The sequence below is a fragment of the Protopterus annectens genome, chromosome 9.part0, assembly GCF_019279795.1.
Source record: "Protopterus annectens isolate FY-2018-M chromosome 9.part0, PAN1.0, whole genome shotgun sequence".
In the NCBI taxonomy this organism is placed as follows: domain Eukaryota; kingdom Metazoa; phylum Chordata; order Ceratodontiformes; family Protopteridae; genus Protopterus; species Protopterus annectens.
In genome coordinates, this window is record NC_056743.1 from 1,176,819,136 (window position 1) to 1,176,839,080 (window position 19,945).

Here is a 19,945-nt window from a genome sequence, read left to right on the forward strand (position 1 = left end):
ATAGTTCCCCTTTTTAGTGTGTGTGTGATTGCTTTTTTAGTCAGCCCTTTAACTTCTCCCCTTGTGTTAGAGTTTGAGTGTGAGTTGTGAGTGCTGACTGTGTTGACTCTTAGTGTCCACCATAATGTCTAAAGACACTAAGATTTCAGGATTCAAGAAGTGTGACTCGTGCTGTCAGAAGATGTCTCTGACAGACGGTCACACTTCTTGTGTTTATTGTTTAGGACCCTTGCACCTGCAGGACTCTTGTTCTGTTTGTCACGGATTTAGTTCAAGAGTCCTGCAGGAGTGCCATAATAAGTTAATTTTGAGGGGCTTATTGAAGCCGTCTAAGTCTGGCTCGGGGAAGTCCCCCAAGCCCGCCAAACCCTTGGCTACAGCTTCTGAGTTGACGGCTGGAGGAACCGAAAGTGCTCCGACATCGGCTCTGGTCGGATCCGATGCGAGCAAGACTTTGCCCACTCCGAAACCCGTTTCGGAGCCGACAACAGCGTGCAAGCGCTCTAGCTCGCCCTCAGTAGAGTCCGTTTGATCGGCTCCAGGATCGCCCTTACTGTCGGAGCGGAGTCATAGGACTCATTCTTCCAGGTCTTCCAGGCTGTCCGACCATGACATTGAGAGGGTGGTCAGTAGACTCTTCAAGTCCCAGGCACTGGCCAAAATAATTCAAAGCCCATCTCACCAGACTGTGGCTCCCTCGGTGCCACTTTCAATTCCTCCTCCGACTCTTCAGTTGAGCTTGGAGCCGGAGTTTGTCAGAACGGGGACCTTGCCCACGTCGGAGCCGATACTACCACCTTCGGCCCTGGCGTCAATGGCTCCGACCTGTTCATTGGTGCCGTCCGTGGAGAGGTCCGGGCGCCGGGACTCAATCGTCGGCTCCGAGGGGACGAGTGGCATCGGACCCTTGTCCGACCCCGTTCTCCCTCTCGGAGCGTCTGCTCTGGTTAGTTCGGCCCGACATCATTCTCGGAGCCTTCTCTGTCGGCGCCGGGGGCGGTCCTGGTATCCTCTGAGCCAGGGCTGTTGGTGCCTGATAGGGGAGCCTTTGAGGTGATGAGCGTGCTGGATCCGGTGTCCGCTCCAAGGTTGGTTCCTTCAGCTCCTCCCTCTACAGTGCCTGTTACGGTCTCTGGTTATCCTCTTGCTACTGATAGCAGAGATCCAAACCGCAGGGTACCCACTTTGGGTGCCTCTTCCTCGTCCGAGGCCTCCCCTGAAGTTTCAGGGGAACCCCCTAGGAAAAGAAAGTGCAAGAGGAAGCACGTGGACTCCCCCGAGTCTCTCACTTCGGACACCGACTTGGATGAGTCTGAGGGTTCCCCGAGATCCCCCTCTGAGGAGGTCTCCTTTTCAGACATCCTAGAGATCCTGAAACAGAGGGGGAATTGGTCCACCCTCAAACCCTCCAAGGACGAGTCGGTTTACCTTGACGCTTTTGGGTCTCGCCCTTCCACCTCCTGGGTGTCCCCTCCTTTCAACCCACTGATGGAAGTAGTGGCCAGAAAGGCGTGGGCAGCTCCTGACTCAATGGAACCTACCCCTAGGAGGCCTTCTAAATTTATTTCTGCTCCGGTAGACAAACCATTTCTGACTAAAGGTGTCTCGGTAGATGCTATGGTGGTAGCAGCCGCCACTAAGAAGGAATTAGCTGATCCTTCTGTACCTGTTCATCCTCCTAATAAAGACTCCAGGACTATGGACAGGTACGTTAAGCGGACATTTGCTTCAGCGACCTTTGCCATGCGGTCACTGAACTATTTGTCATTTCACCCGCCTTCAGAGAGATTTGCTCAAAGAACTGGGTGAAACCATACAGGATCCTTCTGCTGCAGGGTATCAGGACAAGATCAACTCCCAGCTGGCTACCCTGAATTCCATTGCCAGCTCCTCCATGCGGCTTATCTCTTATGCAGCCGATGGAGCGAGTAGGGCCGCAGGCACAGGTGTTGAATTGAGACGTCACGCCTGAATGCGACTCTAATTTTGCTGATCCCTTCAAGGCGTCCTTCACCAACACCCCCTTTGATGGTTCAGAGTTGTTTGGACCTCAGGTGAAGACTACCCTCGCCAGGTGCGAGCAAGATGGTAAGACTCTCTCTGCTGTGGGAGTCCACTTTTCCACACCATCTAGACCATACCCTAAAGGTCAGAAGGGTGGAAAGATGTGGTTCTGCAAACCACAGGGAGTCGCGCCTGCCGCACGTGGTGAACTTCCCCCCAGAGGCAGAGGGGGGAACAATAATAGACGCTGCCCCAGGGGCAGAGGGGGTCCACAGAACCAGGGTTCCAGGGAATCCTTCCCTGACCAACCCTTTCAGCATCCCTGAGAAGCTGCCCGACTGTCCACCTTCGGAGGCAGTTGGGGGAAGATTATCTCTGTACCCGGAAGCCTGGCAATCCCTCTCTCAAGACAAATGGGTACAGTCGATCATATCCGAGGGTTACAAAATCCCCTTCATTTCCCCTCCGATCCAACTGCCGAGACCCCTCCCAGACGTACCACCCGCACAAAGGGGTCAGGCACAGCTAGAGATAAAAAAGCTGTTAGAAAAAAGAGTCATCCGGGCAGTCCCAGCAGACCAGCTAGGATCCGGAATTTACTCCAGGTTCTTTTTGGTACCAAAAAAGACAGGAGACTGGAGACCCATTTTGGACCTCAACAGACTGAAAAAGTCTGTGCAGAAGACAAAATTTCGGATGGTAACGCTGCAGTCCATTCTGCCCTTCTTGGGCAGAAACAACTGGATGTGCTCGTTAGACCTTCAGGACGCGTACTATCATGTAAAGATACACAGGTGCTCCCCTTAGGTTTCTTCGCTTCCGGTGGGATCCAGTCATTACCAATTCAGAGCCCTGCCCTTTGGTCTCACCACAGCCCCCCGGGTGTTCAACAAATGTTTGGCAGTGGTCACGGCTCACCTGAGATAAAAAGGATTCCAGTTGTTTCCATATTTAGATGACTGGCTCATTACCGCTACCACCAAGCAGCATCTTATCATAGCCAGGGATTACACCATTTGCATTTGCAACAAACTAGGTATTTCCATAAATTTCGCAAAATCCTCCTTGTCAATGTATAAACTTCATAGGTGCCGTGTTAAACACCACAGAAATGTCTGCAACATTACCATCTCAGAGAGTGACAGACATACGGCGGAATGTTCAGTTTCTGTTAGTCCAACAGAATTCAAGTCAAGTTAGTATTGAAAACATTAGGCCTCATGGCAGCGGCGATTCTCCTTCTCCCCTTAGCCTGCTTCCACATGAGAATTCTCCAGTGGATGCTTTTTTTTCTCAGTGGTCGTTTCAACGGCTCCCAATGACTCACAACATTTTGATAACCCCAACTTGCAAAAAAACACCTCTCCTGGTGGATGGTCTCCCCTCAACTTCTTCAGGGCAGACCCTTTGTTCTTCTCCCTCCAGTTGCCACGGTGACGACGGATGCCTCCCTAATCGGGTGGGGGGGGGCACTATCAGGGCAGGACTGTCCAGGGCACATGGCAACAATTAGAATGCCACCTGCACATAAATGTCCTGGAGATGAGAGCAGTGCTTTTATCGTTGCAGGCCCTTCAGGACTCTCTTCCCACGGGGACTATAGCAGTTAAAACGGACAATATGTCTGTAGTGTTGTACATAAACAAGCAGGGCGGAACAAAGTCCTACCCCCTATGTCGAGAAGCACTCAGACTTTGGCAGTGGGTGATCTCCTCTCAGCGGTTTCTGATAACAACGCACATCCCCAGGAGGTCCAACGTCATAGCGGACAGACTGAGCAGAACAATTCTCATGCCTCACGAGTGGTCTCTAAATCAAGCGGTAGCAGAGAGAATTTTCCAGAAGTGGGGCCAGCCTTGCTGCGACCTTTTTGCAACACCTCAAAACAGCAAGTGTCTCGACTTCTTCACACTCTTCCCTCTACAAGGCCACCCCCCCCAGAGACGCTCTTGTCCACGATTGGCCTCGGGGTCTTCTTTACGCTTTTCCCCCCTTTCCGTTGATTCCGCAGTTAATTCAGTAAGCAACCGCATTGAGATCCAAAATGATCCTCATTGTTCCGTACTGGCCTCGACAAGTATGGTTTCCGTTCCTGCACCGTCATCTACTGGAACAGCCCTGGCATCTGGAACCATTTCCAGACCTTTTGACCCATCTGATGGGCAAGCTGCACCAGTCTCTTCAGTCCCTCAACCTCACAGCTTGGTTGCTCCACTTCCAACCATAGCCAGACTTCCCTTTATTTCTCTTCCTGTCCGTGATATCATTCTTGCCTCCCATAAGTCCAATACTAGGAAGACTTATGCGAGTAAATGGAAGCGTTTTTCGCTCTGGGCAGAAGCTAGGTCCTTAGATCCTTTTAATGCACCAATTCATAAAGTTCTAGATTTTCTGGCGGAGCTTTTTCATTCAGGGTCGTCGTCGGCCACTATCAGAGTACAACTAGCGGCCATTGCCAATTTTCATGTAGGGCTCTCGGAAACCAATATTATGTCACATAAACTCTGTAATGCTTTCCTCAAGGGCATCTTCTTGCTCAGACCTCCCATTAAGGATCCTCCTCCACAATGGGATCTAAATTTAGTGTTAACTTCATTAATTCTCCCTCCCTTTGAGCCTGCAGCTTCTTGTTCCCTCAAGCTTCTCTCTTCCAAAACTCTGTTTTTGGTGGCTATAACATCTGCCAGAAGGGTTTCAGAACTTCAGGCCTTGTCTGTCGGTCCCGATTATTTGTTTTTTCATAAAGACAGGGTAGCTCTCAGAACGAATCCTTCCTTCCTACCAAAAGTTTCGTCTGAATCAAATCTGAACCACACTATTGACTTGCCTGTTTTCTTCCCAAATTATTCAAACAGGGCTGAACAGAAACTACATTCCTTGGATGTTCATCGTCAACTGCGGTATTATCTAGATGGGACAAAACAATTCAGAAAGTCAGAACAGCTCTTCCTCTCTTATGCTGAAGGAAAGAAAGGACTTCCAATATCAAAGGTAACTCTTTCCAGATGGTTAGCATCCATCATTACCTTTGTCTACGAGATGAGACACAAACAACTTCCTTCAAGACCTAAGGCTTATTCAACCAGGGCACTATCAACCTCAACAGCCTTTCAAGCAAGGTTACCATTAGATGCCATTTGTGCAGCAGCTACATGGGCTTCTCAACATACTTTTATTACCCATTACAAACTTGATATAGCCTCCAGAAATAGAGCTGACTTTGGTTCCACCGTACTCAGGAGTCTGTTCCGTTGAGCCACCCAGGACCAAGGTGCTAGGGACGCTGTCCCATCCAGCAAGAATGAAGGCGAGAATGACAACTTAACATTAAGAAGTTATGTACCTACCATAACGTTCCATGTTAAACAAGAAACTGGAACAGCGAACAACCAATAACCACAGAAAAAAGTACTGTCTGTTCCTATGGACCCGCAAAAACACCAGCACTCGAAGAATAAATAAAAGGAACTTTAATTTCCAAGCATAAAATGTCCAGTTAAGCGCTTTCATCCAAAGACTTCATCAGAACTAACTCCCATTCATACTGTGCCTCATTTATACCAAATTCTGACATCACATGACATTCATTCATGAATTATTAAAGTGCTAGTGTCATTACATATAACTTCATTGTTCAAACAGTGATTTTAAAAATCAAATGACATAAAAAAACGTACATATTTGCATGACCTACTTATAAAATTGTTATTAATACATTTCAACAATCCTATAACCTACATTCTAGCAAAACTTTATCTACACTTAATTATGTTAAAAATTGTGGGCAAATTACTCATCATTTTGTTCACTATGTATTTCTACCTTTATCTGCCTGCTAAAATAGGCTTAATAGATATATGCTCATTCAGGCCAGGGTATGTGGACGCATTCAGTTTAATTTGCCACCTTACCTCCTTTTCACCTAATTTGTTTTTAGTATCACCTCCCCTTGAATTCATTTTGATTACTTCTAATATTCCAAACCTAAATTCCTTACAAACAGTATTATCTTTTAAATGTTTCCATAATGCGTTGTTATAATCCTCATTTCTAATACTGTATGTGTGGTCGTATATCCTGTTCCTTAAACACCGGGTAGTCATACCCACATAAAAACATGGGCAGCTTTTACAGGTGGCCAAATAAACTAAATTAGATGTCCTACAATTCCCCTTTTGATATTTAATTCTAGTGCTATTATAATTGGAAAGCACTATTTCCTCAGTTTCTACAATGAACTTGCATTGTTTGCAAGTACCACACCTGGTGGTACCACATCTCCTACCTTTGTCCACATCATTTACTACCTTCTTTTCCAACAATGCCTTCATGTTATTTCCCTTCCTTGTAACAAATAATGGATTTTAAACATCCTATCATCCACCCTTAGTGTATTCCAATTATTACGAATGATTTTCATAACATCCCCACAAAAGCTATTATATTGCAGTACACATGCCATTCCATATTTGTTTGATTTTCCTTCATCGTTACTACCCTCATCTTCCCCCGTTTGTTTTTCCAATCCCACTCCCAATAGTGGTTTGTATAGTTTACCCCATTGGTTACGAACATATCCTGTAACTTCATTTATCATGTTAATCAGGTATCCCCTTTCTTTAAAAAATTCAGCTATTTTATCCAATTCAACGTCTACATCATCCCTTTCGGAGGTCATCCTTACCGCCCTTATGCACTGACCCTTAATGATGCTCTTTTTCTGGGCCCAAGGGTGCTTGCTTGTAAAATGAAGATAAGAATTACTAAATGTATTCTTTCTAAAAATATTAGACTTGAATTTACCATCCCTTAATGTGATTTCCACATCTAAATATGGTATAGTTTCTTGTTGTTTATTCATAGTGAACTTAAAATGTTCACTACATGAGTTCAAATACTCATAAAACTTATTCAAAAGATCTAGGTCACCCTTCCATAAAATAAATATATCGAAGTAACAATGTATTGCCTCCAATGTGTATTAAATACAAATTCCATCTCCCAGTTGAATACTACAAGGTTGGCATAAATGGGGGCACATGCTGCCCCCATAGCCACACCCTTCTCCTGTTTGTAGTATTCACCTTCATACCATATATAATTGTGGGTTAATACCACATCCATAAAGCCCATTATCAATAATGTTTTCTCCCAAGATAATACCTTGGACCACATGATGCTATCCTGTAATCTATGCAGACCTTCTTCCTTAGGTATATTAGAAAAGAGGTCAATAACATCCATAGTCACCATCCATTTTACCCCTTGAGCCATTCCAGGTTTCAACCTTCCGAGAAAGTCCCAAGAATCCACCACCAGGTGTGGGACTGTCTTAACCAATGGTTTCAGCCATTTATCTATGACCTTTCCAAAGGGAAAGGTCTTAGACTGACTCCCGGATATAATGGGCCTAAATGGTGGGTCCCTGAGGTCTTTGTGAATTTTTGGGATACCCACAATGGTACCCAAAATAGGATTTCGCACCTTTAAATATTGATATAAGTTATTGTCTATCCTTCCATCCATGAGTAGATCTTCTAAATATAGATCTATTTTGTGGTGCCCTATATTAACCTCATTCACTGAGGACACACTATACTTTCCAGTCTGAAGCAGGATTCCATTGATCTTATTCCTATAGTCCTGTGAGGGGTAAAGCACCACACCCCCTCCTTTGTCGGGTTTCATAACCCGTGTATCCATATTTCGTTGTAATTCATTCAATGCACCTACTTCGTCCTTAGTTAAGTTGTATCCCCCCATTTTGTTCTTTTTACTATACTTATAGATGTCTTCTACAATCAATTTTTCGAAGGTCCCTAATAAATGGTTTAAAGGTGGTGTATAAGTACTTGGGATATGGAATTCTTTTTTATCCTTCTCATCTACCCCCTCGAATTTAACTTTCAAGTTCAATTTTCTAATAAATTTCTTAACATCAATAATACTTTCCACCAAATTAAATTTGGTATGTGGGATGTACTTCATTCCCTTAGAGAGTAGGGTAAAATGTTCTTTCCTTAAGGGCACATCGGTGTAGTTATAGATAAAAAAGTTGTCATTGGTGCTTATAACATCATTCACCTTAACTATCTCATTACTATTGTTGATATGTTCGCCTTCATTTTTTCCTACACATTTCTTTACTTTGTAACCCTTCCCCTTATGTGATAATCCCCCCCACCTCTGCTTTGTCTGTGTTCCTGATCTTCCCATCCTTCCCCCCCTAAAAAATCATAATTATTATGATGCTGATTGTGTTGATAGTGTTGATTATATTGATAGTGGTAGTTAAAAGCACGATTGTTATACCTACCCCCCCCCCTCTTTTGTATCCATATTGTTCATTCTTGGTGTTATACGAATATTCCTCTCTACCTTTGCCCCTTTCATGTTGCCTATTCTTCTGACCAATATTGAATTGGTACCCCTTCCTGTTGGTATCCTTAACCCATCTGTATGCCTCATTTTTATTATACTGTTCTATATCTCTATTCAGCTTTTTGCATTTTCTTTCAAATTGCTTGGTTGTAATATTCGATACCCAGTTGAATTGACTTTCATAAAGTGTTTCAAAATCATCAAACAGTACATCATGTGTTATAATATTATTTAAATCATCCAATTCTGCTATTAACAAACAAATTCTGTTGTCATTGCACCCAATAATAAACTCCATAAATGTAAAACCGAATCCATCGAACATTTTATTACATTTACGTTTATTCTCATCGTTCAATTCTATCCCCATAGGAATTTTAAAGAACCGTAAACCCATGGGGACAACCCCACTGTCCAAACATTTTTTCAAATAGTTATTGTCCAACTGCAACGTTTTCAATGCCTTCAACTTCTTCCCAAATGTCACAATAAGGTCTTTAAGCGTACAGTCATTAACCCGGGCCCCTTCTTTGTTCGTAGTATGACCACCATTGACCTTGTTGCTGCTATTAAAGTCAAATTGCCCTTCCATAAAATTGTTGTAATCTTTACTCTAAAACTTTTTTGAGCCATGGGCTTAAAAACAGTACCTGTATTCTTTTCTTGCGCTGTAAAGGCATAAGTCCTCTTCGGTACTGTCCGTTTCGGTCGCGCCCCTGTTTTACTGAAATCCACCTCCGATCCAATTCTTCCAACTCCGGAACTCTAGTTTTGCTAGAATGTAGGTTATAGGATTGTTGAAATGTATTAATAACAATTTTACAAGTAGGTCATGAAAATATGCACGTTTTTTTATGTCATTTGATTATTTTAAAATCACAGTTTGAACAATGAAGTTATATGTAATGACACTAGCACTTTAATAACTCATGAATGAATGTCATGTGATGTCAGAATTTGGTATAAATGAGGCACAGTATGAATGGGAGTTAGTTCTGATGAAGTCTTTGGATGAAAGCGCTTAACTGGACATTTTATGTTTGGAAATTAACGTTCCATGTTAGTTGTCTTCTTCTCGCCTTCTTTCTTGCGTCCCTCCCTCCTTCCCCCTAGCCTTGACAGACTTGAAGGTGTCCTTCTCTTTCATGATACATAGTTATTCAGGGTTATCCGTATCATGAGTATTACCAGCAGGAAGACCATATTTTTATATAAAGGCTTATTTTTTGGTAACAATAAAACTATACTATGTGTTAGCTGTCAACGAGATCTGGGGAGTTAGCGCATGGTATTGTGGGATATAGGGCTGACTCGAGCCAGTAAAAATAGCTCTCGAGCTGTAGTATAGGCCGAGTCGGAGCCGAGGATCGGCTCGGAACCCATCCAGCAAGAAAGAAGGCGAGAAGAAGACAACTAACATGGAACGTTATGGTAGGTACATAACTTCTTATTCTTGAACATCAGTTGTTTAACGTTGAAGGTGTCAGAAAACATTGTAAATGTGATGTGCCAGCAGCGATGTAATTTTTACCTTTTTGTTTTTGGGAAGCTAATTTCAGGGGATTTACAGTTCAGCATTGTCGGCAGTTTGATGTTCATGCACTCCCTCAGACGTAAAGAGGCAGGAGGTTAAATTAACCTGGAGAGTTATCCTCCAGTTTTGATATTTGTTTTCTTAGGGAGATTTTAGTTTGGAGATCCTAGTTTATTACACATGTGCCATAGTAACATATTCATTAAATATGGGTATTTTTGTAATATGTAGAAGTTTGAATACAAAGCCTAGCTGGTCATAAATCTACTCTGTTTGGGATAATATAAGAGGAAATGCCAACAGTTACCACTGCAGAAGGTCTTTCAGATCAGCTGATTTGATGAGTATAGATTTATATTTGGTCGATGGGCATGTAGCATTAAAATATTCCCCACAGACATTTTTCTTCCTATTGTTGCACCTGTTAGTGCAACTTTAAATAAAACTAGGTTTACTTTCATTTTTTTGTTCTGTCTTTTGCTTATTATGTTGTTTCGGGAATGACTGAAGAACACCCAGGGGGCCCTTTCAAAGCAGTGGTGGATGCCTGCAACGTAATGAACACATCAGCACAAGATTTGTTGCTTTTGTGCCATGGGGACCTTGGTCTTGCTAGACATAGGCAAGTAAAGGGTTGCATTAAAGAAAAAAGCTTGTATCCATCTATCCATCCATCCACCACCCCTTTTCCCATTTTTGTACATGGGGTTGGGGTGTCACCTCAACACTGACAGTCATCTAGAGACAAGGTTTACACCGCTGGGTGGCTAGCCCTGCCACGGTAGTTCTTCCACACCACACACTCACATGTACGCTGTTGCAAACCTCTTTGTCACTTTCAAAGATTTGTTGTGGGGAATACTTTACACTGTTCTTTAAGATCTTGTTGCAGTTTAGAATATGTAGCAGTTTCTTGCCTTTTCTTTGATATTGGTGCTTAATATGGCTTTTTATTTTAGTACCAATATGATGTCTGTTGTCCTGTTTGTGATTTCGCTGGTCTATATTTTAGATAATTGTCATGTGACTTAAGGAAATTAAATAGTACATCATATTGCAGATTTTTTTTCAATGAATGTGAGACTGATTTATGTTTAGTTTACATATGTGTATAGCTTTTAGATTTAAGCTTGTAAAACATCAGTACTCAATAGCTTATTGCTGCCTGTTTTGAAATAAAGGGCTCACTCTTCTATTTTGAATAATGTATTGTGCTGGTTGTGGTCTTTGACATCTTTTGGCATTAGGTGCTATAAATATTTTTTTTGAATTATGAAATTTTCTTAAAACTTTGCAGCTGCAGAGGTTGGATTTGAGACAAACATAGTCTTGACAAAGGTTATATTAAGTATTATTTTAAGGAAAAGGGATTCATATGATCTTTTGCTAGCCTGTCATGATTCATAATAGACTGGTCTGTTTGTCCAGGGCAGAATTAATGATTCCGAATTAGGTCACGGTTGAGTGTGCATTCTCTAATCCACAAGGTATAAATTGTTCTTTGTTGACATCAGCTAATTTATCACTTTATAGTTATGTTGTGAATGATATTAATGTTTCTAATCCCTTAATTTTCTTCTTTTTTAAGATCGATTCTCCTCCCCAGAAGAAACAAAAACAAAAAACAAGAATGGTTAGAGGTAACTTTTTTCTTTGATTTCCATCTTGACCCCTTTCAAAATTTAACTGAAATACTTAAGTAGCCATTGTATTTGCCATTCATAACAGAAGTTGCCATTGCTCACAGGTGATGATGTGATAGAAAGCCTCTTCAAGGGATCTGTGTTGATCCATTTGTACACTGTAATAATTTGGACTGGCTGTTGAAGGCATGCTTCCTTGGTAGCTCTTGAATGTTTGACAAGCTGTGCCTACTTCGCTGTTCCCATAATACTGTAGTGCATCTTTTGCTTCCAGATTTTATTGCGGCTTTCCAGTTCCACATGGATCCTGCAAAGCTTGAGCAAGCAGAAGCAATTTGGACTGTTTTGCTGATGGTCAAGTCATTTGTTTATTCAGTAAAATAATTAGAATTAAACAAAAACTAAGTTATCTGATGTTTAATTTTTGACACTTTTTTAAACAAATTATTTTTCATCACTTCTGTCTTTCCTATTTGTGAGGCTGTTTTCCCTTTTTATGTAACTGGTGTTTTTTTTTTTTCTTTCCTTCCTTCTACATTTGGAAGCACCCCCACCACATTACAGGAGTTAGTGCTACTTAATTGTTTGAATTTGTGTGGTTAGGTTAGTTTTTTTTTCAGTTAGTATTTTCATTTCACATTTGCCTAAAGTACAGTGCTTCTGAAGTACTTTCTTATACACTTGGAATGTAGCTAGGCCAGCTAGTTTTGCATTTGTTTTTTTGGACATGTCATTTGTGTGGTCTTTGTTGTTTAAAAACAGAATTTATTTTTTGGATTAAGTGAAGTCCTCCAGTTTTTCAGAATGTAAAAATTTGGTCACAGAATTCCAACACAGAACCCACACGATTTTACTCGTTCACGTGGATGCTGTGTGTGCAAAAACTTTAGTATTGGACTTTGCCTGAATTTAAAAACAAACATCCTGAAGGGCCTTAAGGGCAGTACCCTTAATGAGGATAAAAAAATATGAAAAAGAAAGATATTGAGGTTAGCGATTCTACCACATATCATCCATCTACTGAAGTTCCTAGACTTGCTACTCCACAGCAGAGCCAGGAGCTACTAGGGCCATCATCCACAACCCCCCTGGAACATTCTGGGCATGATCAGCAGGGTTATCGGACTTGGCTGTGAGGAGAAGATAAGGTAGTTTCTGCTTGGAGCAGGAGTTGTCAAAATATCAGTACTTAATGTCAGGTCCTGCATTTCGTTATGTTGTCATTCTTTACTTCTCAGCTGGGACAAGATGATGAAATAACAAATCCCTCAAGAGGTTACTCTGCTATGAGAATAACAAGCAGATAGAAACAGAATCTGTAAGAAAGGGCACATTTGGATGTAGAAGCTGTAATTTCTGTTCATATATGCTGAATGACTAAGTTTATGCATCCAACTACGGGGAGGGTGTTTGTGTTTAACCACTATGCATACTGTAGATCTAGGGATCTAGTCTATTTAGCCAGGTATATAGAGTGCCCATGTTTTTATATTGGCAAAACTAATAGGACACTCAGAGAAAGGGTTAGAGAGCATATATATGCTATTAATAAAGAAAGACGAGGGGAATGCCATAGCTAGGCATATACTTGAGTATGGCACTAGACATAAGTTTAGGTTTATAGCTGTAGAAATGACCACAAGAAGGGGCTACATTAGGAAATTATAAGAACTACACTGAAAAATGTGAGGCTAGATGGATAATTAGATTGCAGGCAGATAGAGGATAATATGGCCTGAATGGAATAGTGTCCCTGAAACCTTACTTAGCCGAGAGGCCATTGAAACATTAAGAATGCTGTTATTAGGGTATATTTAACTATTTCTGTTGTAGTATTTTAGTTTTTTATGGTGAACTGCCAATATCATTTACTGATAGGTGTACTCCCAGTTGTTTTGAAAGGACAGGAAATTTAATGCTTGTTTTTTTTTTTAATCTTAGCCTGATATGTGAGTATTAGGTGTTTGCCTTAGGAACTTTGGAATACATTTCTGTATGGAGTATGCTTTATTATTACAACTTTAAGAAGGCTGATGTCAGTAGTTTTATATAGTGAGAATGTATATGAAAGTAAAATTCTATGACTGGTATTTATTGCCGTAGACTTCTTTTTATGGCTGTATAGTTGCTGATAGGTAGTGAAAGTGAGAATTAATGTTTTTATTTTATTTTTTATGTAATTGCAGACTTATTTTGTATGTAAAAATTACCTAAGCTAGTTGATATGTGAAGTCTTTGACTTGACATTACATTTGATGACTGTTAACAGCAGGTGAATTTTAATTGTTGAATATATATGATTGGTTGCTGTGAAATAATGTGGGTGAGGCAACCCCTTTTTATTGAGATTTTTGTAGTGTTTGCATTGTCTGAAGAAGTGCCAGGAGGCACGAAAGCGCTCACTAGTTTGTACCTGAATAAAAGTTTTACCTCTTATCTACTATTAAGAGAGCCGTGTTTGTTTACTCCCAGTTTGGACTTTCATTATTGCATTTTGCTGTTTTTTGGGAGAGTTTCACCCCAGCTGCTTTTGGATTTGTGCATTTATCTGCCTTCATCTTAGAGGCAGGTTCGGTCTACAGAATCGGGGATTCTGCAGCCCTTTCCCCAGCAATAGGCAGCAGAACCCCTGAAGGATTCCTGACTGTCCTTTTTTGTAAGCAGTGGGGTGGGGTCGGGTCACATTTTCTTGTAACCTTCTACTATGTGAATGGCCATCACACAAGGTAGTTGGATCACGGAGATAATATTCAAAAGCTACATAGTTCACTTTTCAGAAACCTCTTCATCCTTCACCAGATGTGCCACCATGACAGACGATGGTGACAATTTAAGAGCTCCCCAATCTTGTATGTTGAAGTGCAATCCAAGAGGCTCTATTAGATGAGATAAGATCCAAGTTTTACTCACAGTTCTTTTGGTATCCAGGAAGACAAAGACCCTCAGACTTGTACATAGGTCTCTGTTTCTTAAATCAGTATTTTAACAAATAATATTGTAGGTGGTCATAATGCAGTCCATCCTTCCTTGTTTACATGGAGGAGACTTGATGTGCCCACTTATACTTTTGGGATGCTTGTCTACATATCAGAATTGCAAAAAAGGTTCAGAAGATTCCTCCAGTTCAATTTGGGAGTCAGTCATTTCCATTTCAAAGCCTTGCCCCTTCAGACTTACTACAGGCATCCCCCAGGCATTTACCATTTAAATGACTGTCACCTGTAGCTGCTCACCAAAGACTACTGGGAAACCAGATCTTCTCTTATTTGCACAACTGACTTATAGCTATAACTTCAAGGGGGTCTGTCATCAAGGCAAGGGACTACTTGCTCCTCTTAACACCTGTCCTTGGGAACTTCAGTCAGTGCTTCATTGTCTCAGCTAAGCCAGCTCAGTCATTGGCAGTCATTTGTTTCCTTTTGGTCACCAGTGTAGTAGTACAGCTCTCCACAGACAGAATTCTTGTCATACAAAGTTCCTCCCATGCAACAAATAGCCAGGTTCTTGCAGCAACAAGAAAGGTGTGCAACAGTGAAAGCATTATGAACTGGCCTAATGGTACCAACAGTACATGCAGTTCTATCCAAGCACTTTATGAGAGTTCTTCAGTAGACATTAAGGATGCCTGTAGCCTTTCAGTACAGTCTCAATCTAAAAGCATCTTGGATACCGTTATATTAAAATTGTGTGACTGAGCAGGACCAGGATAGATCCTCATGGATTGAAACTGAATCAGGAGGTCTTTTAGGAATTGAGTAATCCATGCAGGAAAACCTCCTAGCTAGATTTTTTTTTTTGCCTCCATTTAGAACAACTAATTAATAAAATTTTGCTCCAGTTCTCCTTGCAAGAAGGCCTGGAAGACAAATTTTGTTTTCCATGGACAAGAATGTTTCTGTATGATTCTCCACCTTTTCCACTAATATCCAGGGTCGTCCTAAAGATTCAGAAGGACTCCCCAAAGATCATTATGGTGACTTCCTTCTGACCCAGGCAACAGTGGTTCTGCCTTCTTTTTGAAGTGGCCAGGTGCAGTTACCACAAGGTTCCTCACGAACTGGATTTACTCACACAAGACAAAAGGTGTTTGATAACTTCCGGACCCCAACAGCTGCAACTACCTGCTTGGATGTTAGAATCTTAATACCTTTTAGGCACCTTTTTTTTCTGAAAACATGCTGCAAGTATTAAAGGAGACAAGAAAACCTGCTACAGTAGAAAGTCTATTATCTGAGCTGTCAATTATCTGAACCTGCCTTCCAAGGTTTTTAGGCAGGGAAAATCGTCTGAATATGTAACCATTATACATATTCACTTGAGCATGTTTTTTGAACTTGTTGCCAACTCTTGTATGAAAAATATTCTTTATTTTCCACTGGAATTGCTGAACAGTTGAAAATTGTATTACTACATGCAGAAAAAAACAATATTTTAGAAGTTTATCCAGTTCAGTTATATGTTTGATTATCAGAACTAAGCTACATCCCAATTAGTTCGGATAATCGAGACTCTACTGTACTAGAAATTCATATATTAGTAAATGGAAAGGTTTTTAAGTTGGTGCCAAGAAATGAACCAGTACCCTTTTAGGGCTAGTGTCTCTGGTTCTTCACTTTGGGTGAAGTGATATCTTCTGGTCTGTCTTACTCTGCAGTTAAGGTACATTTGCTGGCATTTTATTGTCTGCCCATGGATCCCACATAGTGCAGACTCTTGTCAGAATGTTTTTGAAAGGGGTTTTGCAAACGAAGCCTCTCGGAAATCAGGTCACTTCTCTTTGGGATCTTAATAGTGTAAGCAAAACTAACACTGTTTGAACCCAGGTCATCAGACTACACTGTTTGAACCCAGGTCATCAGACTTACTTTAGGTTCTTAACATGAAAAACAGAGTTGCTAATTACTTTGACCTCTGCAAGAAGAGTATTCAAGTTGCAAGCTGTTGTGGTGCATCAGCCTTCTCATTTTCCTCAAGAAAAGTGTTTAAAAACTAATTCTTCTTTTCTGCCTAAAGTCATATCCAAGTTTACTTTCAGCTGAGCTAGCCATCTCCCGGTCTTCTTTCCAGAGCCTTAAAATAAGAGGTAAAGGATACTCCATACCTTGGATATACACTAACAACTCTGGTACTATCTTAACAGAACAAAATCTGTCAGGAATTCTGATCAGTTGTTTACTTCTTGTCAGAACAGAATATTTCGTAATGGTTGTCTCATGCTGTTACCTACCACCACAGCAGAACAATTCCAGAGAAGGTCAAGGCTCATCTGTGGCCTCTGCAAAAGGGTTAGATTCTAGAAGTATTCTAGAAACAGTGGTTTGGTTTTCTCTGCATGTTTTCAGAAAGTGGTGTAAACGCGATTCCTTTTCCTGGTCTAGAACAGGCTTTGCCAGGACCGTTCCGCAGGGTCTCCTGGACCCTCATCTTTCCTCCTCCCAGTCAGTCTTAACCTGTGGTAATCTAGCCATGTAGCAAAGGCTGCTGCAGCAGTGGTCAACTGATGAGCATAGTACAGTTGTGTAAATAAACTTATGATAGATGTTTGAGTGATCCCTGCTGCAGTAGCCACTTCCTCCTTCCATCCATCTTATTCTTGTATGACTTCTTATGCCAGGGTGTGATCCTTTTTCTTAGCATTGTCCTTATCAGAGCTTTTAGCCTCCCTCTGTCTGTGGACATGGGAACTCTGAAGGCTTAGTGCCCAAACCTGACTTTCTGTTGGCAATGCTTAAACTATATAATGGTTTGGACATGTGGTAGGTGCCGTGAAGAATTTGGAAACTGCAGGGCTGTTGTATCCTGAGCCATACAGCTTAGGCTACAGCAACGGTGATCATTCAATAATCCACTGTAATGTTGAGTATACTTGCACAACTGTAATACATCTGACCATTCATTTTGACCTGAAGTCTTCTAATCCCTTAAGTATGTGTGATGAGATATTTTAGCACCATAAGCACTGGCAAGGAGAGTGGGAACTAAGATAGCTTAGTTTTAAGATCTCTTTTTGGTAAAAATGTGAACTTTTAAAAAGAACGTTTTTCATCTAGCAAACAACAGGATATGGAAATGAGAATAAGAAGATGAAACCTGGAACATGAAAAAGGAGGAGCCCTACAGTCTGAGATCATCAGTAGCTTCACAAAATACAGTGGAATTGTTCTGGAACATATTAAGTTGTGTGTGAATAAAGAAAAAACTATATTAAGCAAATTATGGAACAGTTCTTAATTGACCAGTTTCTCATAAATTGAATATATACAAACAGCAGTGTATACTTCTAGTCTTGACCAGATTATAAATATAGAAACAAACTAATATACTACTCCCTTTTGATTAACTCTGCATAATAAAACTTAAAGGCAAGTGTATGCCACTTAAATAAACTGGTGGGATTAAACCTTTTCAGTTTTGCTGTTGATGTATTTATTGGCTCCTGTTAGAAACTCCTAGAATAAAGTAACTTATGTATATGAAATTTTATCTGCTAATGGTATCATGAATAACTTTAGGGTAGAAAGCGCTACCTCATTTCCCCAAACTGACTTGCATGGTTAATTCTACTCATTCAATAAAACAAGTATTTTAGGGCATGTGGTGAAAATGAGTAACCAGTTATGTAGCGAGTTAGGAGGACAACACTGGCATTGGCCCATTTCTCTTGGAAGGACTTTAGCTGGTCACTGAGATGCATTGACTGAAAAATGAGGGTAAACCTGCCATGTGCAGACATGAGAGGCCTTACTATGTGCATAAACCCATGGTGCCTTGTCTGGTGCCAGCAAGAGAATGGACCTTTCTGAGGTGATCAGGCTCTGGTCCCTGTATTCCAGTACCTTCTGTTAGAACCTCTGTACTCTCAAAAACATGCTGTCCGTTATTGCCACAGAAATGCAGGATGTCAGACAAGTTTTAGGTTCCTTTTCCATGATAAAATCCCTGTTTAAGTGAGGAGGGAAGGGAGCCCTTCTCCATACTTTTACTTTGTATGTATTCCTTTTGGCTTGAACCATGGAGACTAATGACTGGCTCTTAAATTGAATCATAACTTTACTGCCTCAGACATATTTCTATCCATTCTTGATTACTGCTGTAGAAAAAAATCTTTCTTTTCCCCAACAGCTAGGGATGCATCTTTGCTGCTTGTGGATCATGCAAAGATTAATAGTAACTCTAGCTTGCCACAATCTAGTCGACACTTTAACAAGGTACCCTTGACCATCAGCAATATCCATCATTAGTGAGAAGTCTGCAAGGTAGCTGCTTACAACTTAGTGAGGTTGACAGCTCTAAGTTTTGTTTGGATAAGGAGAAATATTTAATTCAAATAAGACAGAGCAACAGTCCATTACATATTTCTGTGAAAAATGGAAATTTGGCGAAAGCAAATTGAGAAAATGTATAAAATTTAAGAAATTAGTTTCTCCTAGTGACTGTCCTTGAAGGTGTTGGTTCCCAAAAGGAATTGTGGACATCTGCCCCAGTATTAAAATATGCTTTAGCAGAAACAAGACAGTACATGCATTTAAGTAAGATAATCTTTAACACAGCTAGTTTATGATCAGCAGGCTTCCTTCTTTGCATTGTGTGTGTTTGGTCTACTGGTCAGTATTTGGTTTATTAACTTGTACTGTTCGCGTCAGACAGCGATCTGATCTGGTGTATTGCAGACTAATAACTGACCAGTCATCTGGGAAGCTTGACTTCCAGCATGGGAGAAATATCTGGCCCAGACCGCCTGCAATTTTACCACATTATTATTTTAATAATCAAGTTGAGAATACTTGCATAAAACTTGCAAAATGCCCTAGATATCCAGTTTTGCAAGAGTAAAGCTTGGTGATCCTGACATTGTCAAAAAGAGAGAGAAAGAGAATCATATTGCATATAAATAGTGCTGAGATGAATTGTGCCAAAACAGAATGTGTATGTACTGTGAAAAATAAGTGCAACTGATGGCAGTCCTTTTTGGAAAAAACTGTTTTATTTACAGAACTTAAGTAAACAACTTATTTTACAAAAGCAGAAAATAATGACCGTGGTTTATAACAAAAGTAATGTGCAGTGCTTTGTAGACTTTAGTGCAGAATATCAATAAAACTAACCATCTCTGGTTATTCTGTACTTCAAAACAAAGGGTTCCAGGTCTCTCTACTGGCTAACAGTCCTGGGTTTATGTCCCTGGGCCCCCAATTCTCTTTAAACAAATGGACATCTCTGGCTTTTCTCTGACTTGGGCTACATAGACCCTTATTTTTATACACCTTTCACTGACACGTGCTTAGTTACCAGTGATACCTTAGGTTTTACTTAAATGGTGGTTATACACACAGTCGATGCAAATATCACTAGTGTAACTTAGAATAACAAGCATCCATACATT

The 19,945-nt window shown here is 40.9% G+C and overlaps 1 protein-coding gene across 4 annotated transcripts in view; it reads left to right on the forward strand.

Annotated features, from left to right (window-relative positions):
* Positions 1–19,945, forward strand: part of CENPQ (centromere protein Q) — a 1,051,590-nt gene that overhangs the window by 492,953 nt on the left and 538,692 nt on the right. For all 4 annotated transcript variants that reach the window (XM_044084066.1, XM_044084063.1, XM_044084064.1 and 1 more), the window contains exon 5: positions 11,508–11,559. In XM_044084066.1, coding sequence (XP_043940001.1) covers positions 11,508–11,559 — 52 coding nt within the window. The remainder of the gene's footprint in view (positions 1–11,507; positions 11,560–19,945) is intronic.